The 13,871-nt window shown below is 46.9% G+C and overlaps 1 protein-coding gene across 2 annotated transcripts in view; it reads left to right on the forward strand.

Annotated features, from left to right (window-relative positions):
- LOC144607517 (thyroid hormone receptor alpha) overlaps positions 1-13,871 on the forward strand; it is a 246,660-nt gene that overhangs the window by 179,418 nt on the left and 53,371 nt on the right. For both annotated transcript variants that reach the window (XM_078424413.1, XM_078424414.1), the window contains one exon: positions 2,742-2,806. In XM_078424413.1, the coding sequence (XP_078280539.1) occupies positions 2,742-2,806 (65 nt within the window). The remainder of the gene's footprint in view (positions 1-2,741; positions 2,807-13,871) is intronic.

Genomic DNA, 13,871 nt, shown 5'->3' on the forward strand with positions numbered 1-13,871 from the left:
TTCAGAACCATTGCCATTGTTATCATCTTATTTGCCAGCTTGCGCATATCAACCCCTTACAAACAGTATGATTTCGATCAGATAATGTGATTAAGTAATGTTGAATGAGAGATTACTATTGGCCTGGCACCAGAGAGAAATCCCCTGCTCTTAGAAACTGCTTTATAAAATCTATTGAGACCAGCTGAGAGAGAAAATAAGTCTTAGGTTTAACGTTGAATCTGCAAGGCTAAATTTAGTTTTAGTTCAGATACAGCAGAGAAACTGGCCCTTCGGCCCACTGAGTTCGCACCAACCAGCAATCCCTGCACACTAACGTTCTCCTACACACACTAGGGACAATTTACATTTATACCAAGTTAATTAACCTACAAAACCTGTATGTCTTTGGAGTGTGGGAGGAAACCGAAGATCTCGGAGGAAACCCACGCAGGTCACGGGAAGAATGTACAAACTCCGTACAGACAAGTACCGTAGTTAGGATCGAACACGGGTCTCTGGCGCTGTAAGGCAACAAATCTACCGCTGCGCCACCGTGCAGCCCTAAATGTTCCCTCTGTCTTCCAGTCCCCTTCCTGGTTCATTGTACACAGCTGTAAGATTGAAGCAGAAACTATATCCATGTAAAACCCCTCCTGCAAATTCTTCCCGAAGAACTTCATGACTTTTTTCACAGCTAAACACTGTCACCTCACCCTGTTCCGGTTGACAAAATGATTTTTTAATTAAAAAACAAACACATATTCCAGGAGAAAATGCAAAGTGTTGGAGTAATGCAGCATCTGGATAGGTGATATTTTGGATGGGACCCATTCTTTTAAATGAGCTTTGACTACATTTTACCAAGTGCAGTAAATTATTTAATCCAACGACAACTGGTTTTGAACTCCCAAGTGGATGCCAGACTAACTCAGTGGCCTTACAATTAATGTACCTTTAGGATTTGTAGCTCGTTTAAATTAGGAACATTCTCTTCACAGTCATCTGTTGATATTTTTGATAAAACAATCCCGGACTGCACATTGGTGCAGCGGTAGAGTTGCTGCCTTGCAGCGCCAGAGACCTGGGTTCGATCCTGACAATGGGTTTTGTCTCTACTGAGTTTGTACGTTCTCCCTGTGACGGCGTGGATTTTCTCCAGGTGCTCCGGTTTCCTCCTACAGACGTATGGGATTGTCGGTTAATTGGCTTTTGGTAAAATTGTAAATTGTCTCCAGGACGTAGGATAGTGGTCGTATACAGGCCTATCTCTGTGGTATGGGCCTATCTCTGTGGTACGGGCCTATCTCTGTGGTATGGGCCTATCTCTGTGGTACGGGCTTATCTCTAGTCAGTGTGGACCCGGTGGGCCGAAGGGCCTGTTTCCGCGCTGTACTTCTAAAGTCTAATCCCTCCTCGGCCTACATAAGCCTACCGTGAGAAAGCCATTTTTCCATTCCCTCTTGCAATCCCACTATTCAAAGAGTAATGCTGCACAGATGGAGGAAATCCAATACAACATGTCTATTTAACTCAATTAATTCCACCTCCCTGGAGTCCAGCAACTCTCAGTAAAGCTACTGGTTTTCATTGTGCAATGGATAGGCCCCAGACTCATCGCAAACACCGATATATAAATGCAGGTTGTCCGCAATAGAATTCAATTTACTGAGTCAGTAGATTACTGTGAGGAGAACTATGAACAGGCTGATTCTATTATCTCTCCCCATGAGTGAAAACCTTGTTTAGAGAATCATAGAGTGATACAGTGTGGAAACAGGCCCTTCGGCCCAGCTTGCCCATACCGGCCAACATGTCCCAGCTACACTAGTCAAGTCAAGTTTATTTGTCACATACACATACATGACGTGCAGTGAAATGAAATGCCTGCGGATTGTGCAAAACAAAAAGAATTACAGTTACAGCATATAAATTAAAGTTACTACAGAGAAGACAAAATTTAGTCCGTCCCACCTGCCATCATTTGATCCAATAGAATCATAGGGTGATTTTTTTTAAAAGATGGATAATCGGCAAGAATAAACTTGTGGCCCCGGGCCTCGAGAGCATCGCACAGAGCGATATGTGACAGAGTGCTGCAAACGGACCCACTGCCCCACAACTGCAGAGGTCCTGATTGAGTCCTTCCTTCGGCTGCTGTCTGTGTGGAGTTTGCACGTTCACCCTGTGCCAGCTTTGGTTTCTCATGGGAGATCCAGTTTCCTCTCAAGTCCCAAAGACGTGTGCGTCGTGGGTGGATTGCCCCTCTGTGCGTCACCGCGCAGTGGAATCTGGAGGGAATTGATGAGAATGTGGGGAGAATTTTTAAAAAGGGATTCATGTGGGATTAGTGTAAATAAGTGGTTGCTGTGGATTGGGCAGGCCGAAGGGCCTGTTTCAATGCTCTGTCCCTCTGTTTTCGCCTTCCATCACAGTGAGGAATGTGGAGGAGTCAATCTGGTGGATGTTCACGTCGACATGTATTTTGTGTGTCCTGTTGCGTTTTATTGTTATGACTGTGAGACAAATGAACTTCCTCGTATGTTGCGAAACAGACTCGGCTAATAAAGTATTATTGTGATTGCGATTGTTGTCCAAAATGAACATTATTTGGCAGCACAGAGATAAAGCCTTTGCTGTTGACATTTCTGGAGATGAAATATTATTGATCTTTTGATGATTGACGTCGCGGGTTTTGAGTACAAGCGTTAATGCCGGTTGTTGATGGGTGCCGTGTGCTAAAGTCTCATTGTCCACTGCAGGTGGCCTGATGGGAAGAGAAAGCGGAAGAACAGTCAATCCTCCATGAAGTCCACCAGCATGTCAGGTAATGACCACCCACCAGAGAGTCACAAAGGCTGGCTCCACTTGCCATGTGGTGCAGGGCACCAGAGGGTCGTGGCGGGGCAGCACTGATTACTGGTCAGCGACCACTCGATGGGCCAAAGGGCCTACTTCTGCCCTGTATCTCTAAAGTCTAACGTAAAGTAAGAGGGCGAGGCAGAATCTTACTATAAGAAAATAACTGCAGATGCTGGTACAAATCGAAGGTACTTATTCCCAAAATGCTGGAGTAACTCAGCAGGTCAGGCAGCATTTCGGAAGAGAAGGAATGGGTGACGTTTCGGGTCGAGACCCTTCTTCAGACTGAAGAAGGGTCTCGGCCCGAAACGTCACCCATTCCTTCTCTCCCGAGATGCTGCCTGACCTGCTGAGTTACTCCAGCATTTTGTGAATAAATACCCAGAATCTTACTATGATATTCATGATATTGGAAATATTTGCAATGAATATCAGATACAGGTTTGACTTCAGTGAATGGAGTTTACCAGTCCGACTGCTGGGCTTAAAATACAGTACAAAACAGAACTTTAAAGCACTTCACAGCATCCAGTGACACTTTAAATTAATGACTTCAACCAAAAAAAGGGTCTTTGTTTCCAAGCTAATCATATCACAGTCAAAATAGCAAGGGATATTAGAACAACCGAGGCTTGTCCAGTTTTTATGTTACAGGTGGATCTTTACGCGGCTTGGATAGAGTGGATGTGGTGGCGATGTTTCCACACGTGGGAGAGTCTAGGACCAGAGGTCATAGCCTCGGAATAAGCAGGCTTATCTTCGGAAAGGAGACGAGGAGGGATTTCTTTAGTCAGAGGGTGGTGAATCTATGGAATTCATTGCCACGCTCAGCTGTGGAGGCCAAGTCAATGGAGGTGGAGATTGATAGACTCTTGATTAGTACGGGTGTCAGGGGTGATGGGGAGAAGGCAGGAGTATGGGATTGAGAGGGAAAGATAGATCAGCCGCGATTGAATGGCGGAGTGGACTTGATGGGCCGAGTGGCCTACTTCAGCTCCTATAACTTGTGAAAAGGCGCAGTTATTTTGAGACCTGTCTCTCAGCAACGCTTGACCATCGCTTTTCAGGCAAACAATGTGCCTGATCAGGAATCTTTCCAGCAAATCCAACTCAAAACAGAAGGGAAGGCATCGAGGGGCAGCAAATGTTAAGTTGGTCAGACACAATTTCAGTTTCCTGGCTGAAATCCTTCTCGAACCCAACGCTACGAACAGCTAGCAATACACAACGAGCTGGATTAATTAACTCAGCAGGTCAGGTGACACCTGCCTATGGAATGGATAGGCCTGCAGTTTCAGTTCAGTTCCCCCTCCTCACACTCAGAAGAAGGCTCCCGTACCGAAACGATGCCGATCCATTCCCTGCATCGATGCAGCCTGATCTGCTGAGATAGTCCAGCACTTTGTGTTTTAGCTCAAGGTTCCAGCATCTGCAGTTACATGCAACTACAAAAAAGTACGAGTTACATAGAAACATAGAAACATAGAAAATAGGTGCAGGAGGAGGCCATTCGGCCCTTCAAGCCAGCACCACCATTCATTGTGATCATGGCTGATCATCCACAATCAGTAACCCGTGCCTGCCTTCTCCACATATCCCTTGATTCCACTAGTCCCTAGAGCTCTATCTAACTCTCTCTTAAATCCATCCAGTGATTTGGCCTCCACTGCCCTCTGTGGCAGAGAATTCCACAAATTCACAACTCTCTGGGTGAAAAAGTTTCTTCTCACCTCAGTTTTAAATGGCCTCCCCTTTATTCTTCTGGGCTCCCCCGACATTGGGAACATTTTTCCTGCGTCTAGCTTGTCCAGTCCTTTTATAATTTTATATGTCCCTATAAGATCCCCTCTCATCCTTAATAACCTCTTGGAGGCGGTTTTCTTGAAAATTTGCTTGCTTGCATCATTGATAAGCAAGAGATTTGATCCTGGAAACTTCAACTCTTTCTTGCCTCCATTTTATTCAAAAAGACACCCTCTGCATCAGGCAAAAAAATCCATGTTTAGCTGAGCACTGAATGATAATTCTATGAAATAGTTGGCTTTTACTTCCAGGAGGAACCTACAGGGAGAGAGAGAGTTTAGTTTATTGTCACGTGTGCAGAGGTACAGTGAAAAGATTTTGTTGTGTGCTAACCAGTCAGTGGAAAGACAACACATGATTACACACACCTCGATCCGTGACCATATCACCCCCGTCCTTTATAAACTCCACTGGCTCCCCATCCCCCAGAGAATCCAGTACAAAATCCTCCTCATAACATACAAAGCCCTCCATAACCTGGCCCCATCCTACCTGACCGACCTCCTCCACAGGCACACTCCCACCTGCACCCTCCGCTCTGCCGCTGCCAATCTCCTATCCCCCCACATCCGGACCAAACTCAGATCCTGGGGGGACAGGGCTTTCTCCATCGCTGCTCCCACCCTATGGAACTCACTACCCCAAACCGTTAGAGACTCCTCCACACTCACCACATTCAAAACATCACTGAAGTCTCACCTGTTCAGTACTGCCTTCAACCACTGAAGGTCACCTCACCTTCTGTCTCCTTTCTCTGTTCATTTATTTATTTACTTATTTATCTATTTATTAATTTCCCTATGTTCTCAAAATCTCTGTAAAGCGTCTTTGAGTATATGAAAAGCGCTATATAAATAAAATGCATTATTATTATTATTATTACAATCGAGCCGTCCACAGTGTACGGCGGATACATGATAAAGGGAATAACGTGAATAACGTTTAGTGCAAGATAGAGTCCAGTAAAGTCCGTTCAAAGATAGTCTGGAGCTCTCCCATGAGGTAGATAGTAGTTCAGGGCTGCTGCCTAGTTGTAGGTAGGATGGTTCAGTTGCCTGAGAACAGCTGGGAAGAAACAGTCCCTGAATATAGGTCAGGGCGGATGAATGCATGACGTTTCCAAAGGGAATTGTTCCCTGCAGAAAAAATATGGAATAGTGTGAGAGTCCATTTGAAACTACAGGATCTTTTAAACCATATTTAACCATCCACTCTATCACTGGATGTTGAAAGTGCAAAGGCACTATCGAAGTAGAAGAGCAGATGATTTATCTCTGGTGTTCTGACCAATATTTATTGCTCAAAATGCTGGAGTAACTCAGCAGGTCAGGCAGCATCTCAGGAGAGAAGCTCTGCTGAGATGCTGCCTGACCTGCTGAGTTACTCCAGCATTTTGTGAAATAAATACCTTCGATTTGTACCAGCATCTGCAGTTATTTTCTTACAATATTTATTGCTCAATTGACATTACTTGCCCATTATTCTACCACTTTTTTTGCCGGGCCATCTGCCTGTAAAACAACTGTAGTGCTTCCTACAACAGAATTAAATTTCATAAATGGAATTGGCCAAGAGTACCTTAACATCATGAAAGTTATTATAAAACTGTTCTTTCATCCAATGTCAAGTATTTGACATCACTTCCCTCTTTGTTAAGTTATGTTCACAAGCTTTGGGCTTTTACTGTTTAATTATTAGAAGATTTCTTGATGTGATTCACAGTTTCAATTGTCATTTCTATTGTGTTACCAAATCTTTAGACTTTAGAGACTTTGAGTCTGAAGAAGGGTCTCGAACCGAAACGTCCCCCATTCCTTCTCTCCAGAGATGCTGCCTGTCCAGCTGAGTTACTCTAGCATTTTGTGTCTATCTTTGGAGACATTGAGACCACGCTGACCATCGATACACCAGCACTATCCTACACACTAGGGCCAATTTACAATTTTACCGGAGCCAATTAACCTACAAACCTGTACGTCTTTGGAGTGTGGGAGGAAACCGGGGCACCTGGAGAAAACCCACGTGGTCACGGGCAAAATATACAAACTACATACAGACAGCACCAGTAGTCAGGATCGAACCGAGGTCTCCGACACTGTGAGGTAATACCTCTACCGCTGCGCTGCCCATGTTTTGCCTCCCTATTGCCACTGGGTCCACTGGCCAGTGTTAGCCCATTTGCAATATCCATTTGTCCTATTCATTGGGACAGTTTGAACAAAAGGGAAGAATAGGGCGGCACGGTGGCGCAGCGGTAGAGTTGCTGCCTTACAGCGCTTGCAGCACCACAGTCCCGGGTTCGATCCCGACAACGGGCGCTGTCTGTACGGAGTTTGCACGTTCTCCCCATGACCACCTGGATTTTCTCCGAGATCTTCTGTTTCCTCCCACGCTCCAAGGACGTGCAGGTTCGTAGGTTAATTGGCTTGGTAAATGTAAAACTTGTCCCTAATGAGTGTAGGATGATCGTGATAATGTGCGGGGATCGCTGGTCGGCGCGGACTCGGTGGGGCCGAAGGGCCTGTTTCCGCGCTGTATCTCTAAACTAAACGGAACTAAATAACATCTGTTAGCAATAAAATAAAATATGTGGACTTGAATGCTGCCTTTCGGTGACGGACTCAAATCAGTCAGAGCTACCAGTGGTTTTTTGATTAAACAGGTGACGGAATTGAAGGGGCAGTCTACTTTAGCGGTTTCTTCAACTTCTGATTTTTAATATGTGAAACCCAAACCAGATTTGTTTGCTGCAAATAGTATTTGATGGAATTCTTTGATGAAACCACAAAGAGGGTTGATGCAGGGAACTGCTGTTGATGAAGTGGATCTGACTTTGCAGAGACCTTTGATAAAGTGCCGTGCAGTTAACTCATAAGTAGGATTGGCAAAGGTGCCGGGCTTACAAACTAAGAGGAGAGGTAGATGGCAGGGTGAAGATGGGGAGACGTAAGTCAGGTAAATTTTAATACAGGGATGTGTAAATGATTATTTTAGTCAGATAAACAAGGTGGGATAACTCTATAAGAAAATAACTGCAGATACTGGTATAAATCGAAGGTATTTATTCACAAAATGCTGGAGTAACTCAGCAGGTCAGGCAGCATCTCGGGAGAGAAGGAATGGGTGACGTTTCGGGTCGAGACCCTTCTTCAGTCTGAAGAAGTGTCTCGACCCAAAACGTCACCCATTCCTTCTCTCCCGAGATGCTGCCTGACCTGCTGAGTTACTCCAGCATTTTGTGAATAAATACCTTCGATTCGTGGAATAACTCTAAATGAGTTCCGAAGAATGAGGGGGACCTCACTGAAACGTACAGAATAGTGAAAGGCTTGGATAAAGTGGATGTGGAGGAGATGTTTCTACTAGTGGGAGAGTCTAGGACTAGAGATCATAGCCTCAGAATTAAAGGGCGTTCTTTTAGGAAGGAGGTGAGGAGGAATTTATTTAGTCAAAGGGTGGTGAATCTGTGGAATTCTTTGCCACAGAAGGCTGTGTAGGTGGATATATTTAAGGCAGAGATAGATAGATTCTTGATTAGTACGGTTGTCAGAGATTATGGGGAGAAGGCAGGAGAATGGGGTTAGGAGGGAGAGATAGATCAGCCATGATTGAATGGCATAGAAACATAAAAACACAGAAAATAGGTGCAAGAGGAGGCCATTTAGCCCTTCAAGCCAGCACCGCCATTCATTTGATCATGGCTGATCATCCACAATCAGTAACCCGTGCCTGCCTTCTCCCCATATCCCTTGATTCCACTAGCCCCTAGAGCTCTATCTCTTTCAAATTCATCCAGTGAATTGGCCTCCACTGCCTTCTGTGGCAGAGAATTCCACAGTAGACTTGATGGGTCGAATGCCTAATTCTACTCTGACCACTTATGATCTTATGATCTAAACACACTGTTAAATAGGAGACAATTATCTCTGTTTATGTGAGCTACGCTCAAAGAACTGCAGTATTTTCTCAGTGCCCTGAGTAACCCAATCCTCTCCCTGCCAAATAGTATTGCCTGATCATCCAATGGTATTTTGTTGGTCTTTACTACTTTCAAATTGCTTGTGGGCAGAAGACATCACTTTTAAAAGGTTTGGCTGGAAAGTAGGCAGGAAAAGGAGATGAGAGGGGATAGGGGAAGGAACAAGCGTGGTGCAAGAAGACAAGGAAAATGAGAAGCAAAAGATTGAAGGAGCCGGAAATTAGTTTAGAGATGCAGCGTGGAAACAGGCCCTTCGGCCCACCCAGTCTGTGCGCTAGTTCTATCCCACACTCTAGGGACAATTTACAGAAGCCAATTAACCTACAAACCTGCACGTCTTTGGAATGTGGGAGGAAACCAGAGCACCCGGAGAAAACCCACCTCACGGGGAAAACGTACAAACCCCTTACAGTCTGCATCCGTGGTCAGGAACAAACCCGGGTCTCTGGCGTCTTATGGCAGCAGCTCCACCCCTGCGCCACTGTGCCGCCCTTACTGAAATCTGAATTAAGAAAATGCTGGAGACAATCAGTCAGGCAGCATCTTAGGGCGGCCCAGAGGCCCAGCTGGTAGAGCTGCTACCTTACAGCGCCAAAGATCCAGGTTCGATCCTAACCTCAGGTGCTGTCTGTGTGGAGTTTGCACATTCTTCCTGTAACCGCAAGGGTTTCCTCTGGGTGCTCTGGTTACCTCCCACATCCGAAAGACGTGCGGGTCTGTAGGTTAACAACTCCCAACTCTCTGGGTGACAAATCTTCTGAATTTTTTTGAGGATGTAACAAGTAAAATGGACAAGGAAGAGCCAGTGGATGTCGTATACCTGGACTTTCAGAAAGCCTTTGCTAAGGTCCCACACAGGAGATTAGTGGGCAAAATGAGAGCACATGGTATTGGGGGTAGGGTATTGACATGGATAGAAAATTGGTTGGCAGACAGGAAACAAAGAGTAGGGATTAACGGGTCCCTTTCAGAATGGCAGGCCGTGACTAGTGGGGTACCGCAAGGCTCAGTGCTGGGACCGCAGCTATTTACAATATACATTAATGATTTAGATGAAGGAATTAAAAGTAACATTAGCAAATTTGTAGATGACACAGCAGGGTGGCAGTGTGAACTGTGAAGAGGATGCAGGGTGACTTGGATAGGTTGGGTGAGTGGGCAGATGCATGGCAGATGCAGTATAATGTGGATAAATGTGAGGTTATGCACTTTGGTGGCAAGAACAGGAAGGCAGATTATTATCTGAATGGTGTCAGGTTAGGAAAAGGGGAAGTACAACGAGACCTGCGTGCCTGAGTATATCAGTCACTGAAAGTAAGCGTGCAGGTAGAGCAGGCAGTGAAGAAAGCCAATGGCATGATGGCCTTCATAACAAGAAGAGTTGAGTATAGGAGCAAAGAGGTCCTTCTGCAGTTGTACAGGGTCCTGATGAGACCACACCTGGAGTATTGTGTGCACCATCTCCATCACAGGAGAAAAATTAGTGACGGACATTTATTACAAGCCCACCGACTCGCACAGCTATCTGGACTACACTTCTTCCCACCCGGTCCCCTGCAAAAAGTCTATCCCCTACTCCCAATTCCTCCGTCTACGCCGCATCTGTGCCCGGGATGAGGTGTTTCAGACTAGGGCTTCCGAGATGTCCTCGTTTTTCAGAAAACGGGGCTTCCCCTCCTCCATTATAGATGAGGCTCTCACTAGGGTCTCTTCTACATCCCGCAGCTCCGCTCTTGCTCCCCATCCCCCCACTCGCAACAAGGACAGGATCCCCCTCGTTCTCACCTTCCACCCCACCAGCCAGCGGATCCAACATATCATCCACCAACATTTCCGTCACCTACAACAGGACCCCACCACTGGCCATATCTTCCCATCCCCTCCCCTCTCTGCATTCCGCAGAGACCGTTCCCTCCGCAACTCCCTGGTCCACTCGTCCCTTCCTACCCAAACCACCCTAACCCCGGGCACTTTCCCTTGCAACCGCACGAGATGCAACACCTGTCCCTTTACCTCCCCCCTCAACTCCATCAAAGGACCCAAACATTCTTTCCAGGTGAGACAGAGGTTCACCTGCACCTCCTCCAACCTCATCTATTGCATCCGCTGCTCTAGATGTCAACTCATCTATATCGGCGAAACCAAGCGCAGGCTCGGCGATCGCTTCGCTGAACACCTGCGCTCGGTCCACATTAACGCCACTGATCTCCCGGTGGCCCAGCACTTCAACTCCCCCTCCCATTCCCAGTCTGACCTCTCTGTCATGGGCCTCCTCCAGTGCCATAGTGAGGCCCGCCGGAAATTGGAGGAGCAGCACCTCATATTTCGCCTGGGCAGTTTGCGGCCCGGTGGTATGAACGTCGACTTCTCCAACTTCAGATAGCTCCTCTGTCCCTCCCTTCCCCTCCTCCTTCCCAGATCTCCCTCTATCTTCCTGTCTCCACCTATATCCTTCCTTTGTCCCACCCCCGACATCAGTCTGAAGAAGGGTCTCGACCCGAAACGTCACCCATTCCTTCTCTCCCGAGATGCTGCCTGACCTGCTGAGTTACTCCAGCATTTTGTGAATAAATCGTATTGTGTGCAGTTTTGGTCTCCTAATTTTTGGAAGGATATTCTTGCTATTGTGGGACTGCAGCGTAGGTTCATGAGGTTAATTCCCGGGATGGCGGGACTGTCATATGATGAAAGAATGGAGCAACTGGGCTTGTATACACTGGCATTTAGAAGAATGAGAGGGGATCTTATAGAAACATATAAAATTATTAAGCGATTGGACAGGCTAGATGCAGGAAAAATGTTCCCGATGTTGGGAGAGTCCAGAACCAGAGGCCACAGTTTAAGAATAAGAATAATTTTAATGAAAGGCCATTTAGAATTGAGATGAGGAAAAGCTTTTTCATACAGAGAGTTGTGAATTTGTGGAATTCACTGCCTCAGAAAGCAGTGGAGGCTGATTCACTGGATGCATTCAAAAGAGAGTTAGATAGAGCTCTTAGGGCTGGCGGAATCAAGGGATATGGGGAGAGGGCAGGAACAGGGTACTGATTGTGGATGCTCAGCCATGATCACATTGAATGGCGGTGCTGGTTTGAAGGTCCAAATGGCCGGAAGTGGCGGCGCCTAACGGCAGCGGCTCACTAGCAGTCTGTTCGTCTTTTTTCCTTTTTTTTTTTGTTGTGTGTCGGTGTTGGGATGGTTTTTATATATTTTTTTGGTTGTGTATGTGTGGGGGGGGGGGGGTGGTGGTGTGGGGGGGGGGACTTTTCTCTTCCTCACGGCGCGGGGTGCGGCTCGGCTGCGGGGCCTAACATCGCCCGGTGCGGCTTGGCCGCTGGACTTTACATCGCCCGGTGCGGCTTGGCCGCTGGACTTAACAGTGCCCGGTGCGGCTCGGCCGCGGGACTTAACAGTGCCCGGTGCGGCTCGGCCGCTGGACTTAACAGTGCCCGGTGCGGCTCGGCTGCGGGACTTAACATCGCCCGGTGCGGCTCGGCCGCGGGACTTTACATCGCTGGTGCGGCTCGACTGCGGGACTTAACATCGCCCGGTGCGGCTCGGCTGCGGGTCTTTTCATCGCTGGTGCGGCTCAACTGCGGGACTTAACATCGCCCGGTGCGGCTCGACCACGGGACTTAACATCGCCCGGTGCGGCTCGGCCACGGGACTTAACATCGCTGGTGCGGCTCGACCACGGGACTTTACATCGCCCGGTGCGGCTCGGCCACTGGACTTAGCTGCGCAAGGCTTGGTCGCGGGCCTTTCATCGCCCGGTTCGGCCGCGGGACGTTTCAGCGCCCGGTGCGGGGACTGTGCGGGTCAGTCGGTGTTGGGATGGTTTTTATATATTTTATATATTTTTTTGGTTGTGTATGTGTGGGGGGGGGGAGGTGGTGGTGTGGGGGGGGGGGGACTTTTCTCTTCCTCACGGCGCGGGGTGCGGCTCGGCTGCGGGGCCTAACATCGCCCGGTGCGGCTTGGCCGCTGGACTTTACATCGCCCGGTGGGCGTGGGGAAGAGAGTGGAAGCTTTGTTGCCTCCATCACAGTGAGGGGGTGTTTGGAGTCACTGTGATGGACGTTTGTGTTGGGGTTATGTGTCTTGTGTTCCTTTTTTCTATGACTGCTATGTAGTTTCGTTCGGTACTTCGGTGCCGAACGACAAATAAAGCTCTGTTATACCTGTTATACCTGTTATGTGTCTGTCGTGTTAATTGGTCTCCATACATTACCTCCAGTGTGCAGGGAGTTGAAACAAAAGTAAGATAACATAGATTTAGTGGGAAGGGGTGATCGATGGCCAGTGTGGACTCAGTGGGCCGAAGGGCCTGTTTCAATACTATATCTTTCAGTCAATCAATAATCTGTGGAGGGAGAAACGGGGTTAAGGTTTTCAATCAATGATGTTAAGGTTAAGGTTTTAACGGGGTTAAGGTTTTCATCAGATGATAGGACATCAACTTGAAACTTTCTCAGGGTAGATCATGGGCCCGAAACATTCAGTCTGTTTGGCTCTCCACTGTGGCCACCTGGTTGAACAAATATATTTGTACACAGTTTAAAAAATCTCTTCAGGCATATGAATTTGATTCCTATATTATCTGAATATATATTAAGATATGCATATATAGTGCCCACTGGAAAAATCCATATCATCATTTTAATATTTTCTTGATGAATATTTAACCAGGTCATATTGAAGAAATGGATATGGTGAATTTAAAGCAGATAATGTATGAATTGTATCACTCTACGATGGACGGAAGGGTTTGTTTCCGTGCTGTGTGATTCTTTGACTTAAAGCACTCCGGCACACAAGGTAGGTGTGTAAGAAAATAACTGCAGATGCTGGTACAAATCGAAGGTATTTATTTCACAAAATGCTGGAGTAACTCAGCAGGTCAGGCAGCATCTCAGGAGAGAAGGAATGGGTGACGTTTCGGGTCGAGACCCTTCTTCAGACTGACGTGTGATGTCACAAGGTAGTGTGCGAGGTAGAAATGGCAAACCTCTATTTTTCCGTACAGTACCTGAAGGGAGATTGACCCACTGGGCTTTCCAGTATCAGGAAACAGCTCTCCAGGACATTGTGTTCTGGATGAAAACCAACTCGAACTTGGCCCCGTGACTACTTTGGAATTTGTACAAGCAAGAAACCACAGCCATTTGATTTAATTGCTGGTAGAAGTCATTTGCACATATCTGTGAACCATTAAATCTCAATATATATATAGTGAAGGTTTTGTCCC

Source organism: Rhinoraja longicauda, chromosome 29 (assembly GCF_053455715.1).
Source record: "Rhinoraja longicauda isolate Sanriku21f chromosome 29, sRhiLon1.1, whole genome shotgun sequence".
Lineage (NCBI taxonomy): Eukaryota > Metazoa > Chordata > Chondrichthyes > Rajiformes > Arhynchobatidae > Rhinoraja > Rhinoraja longicauda.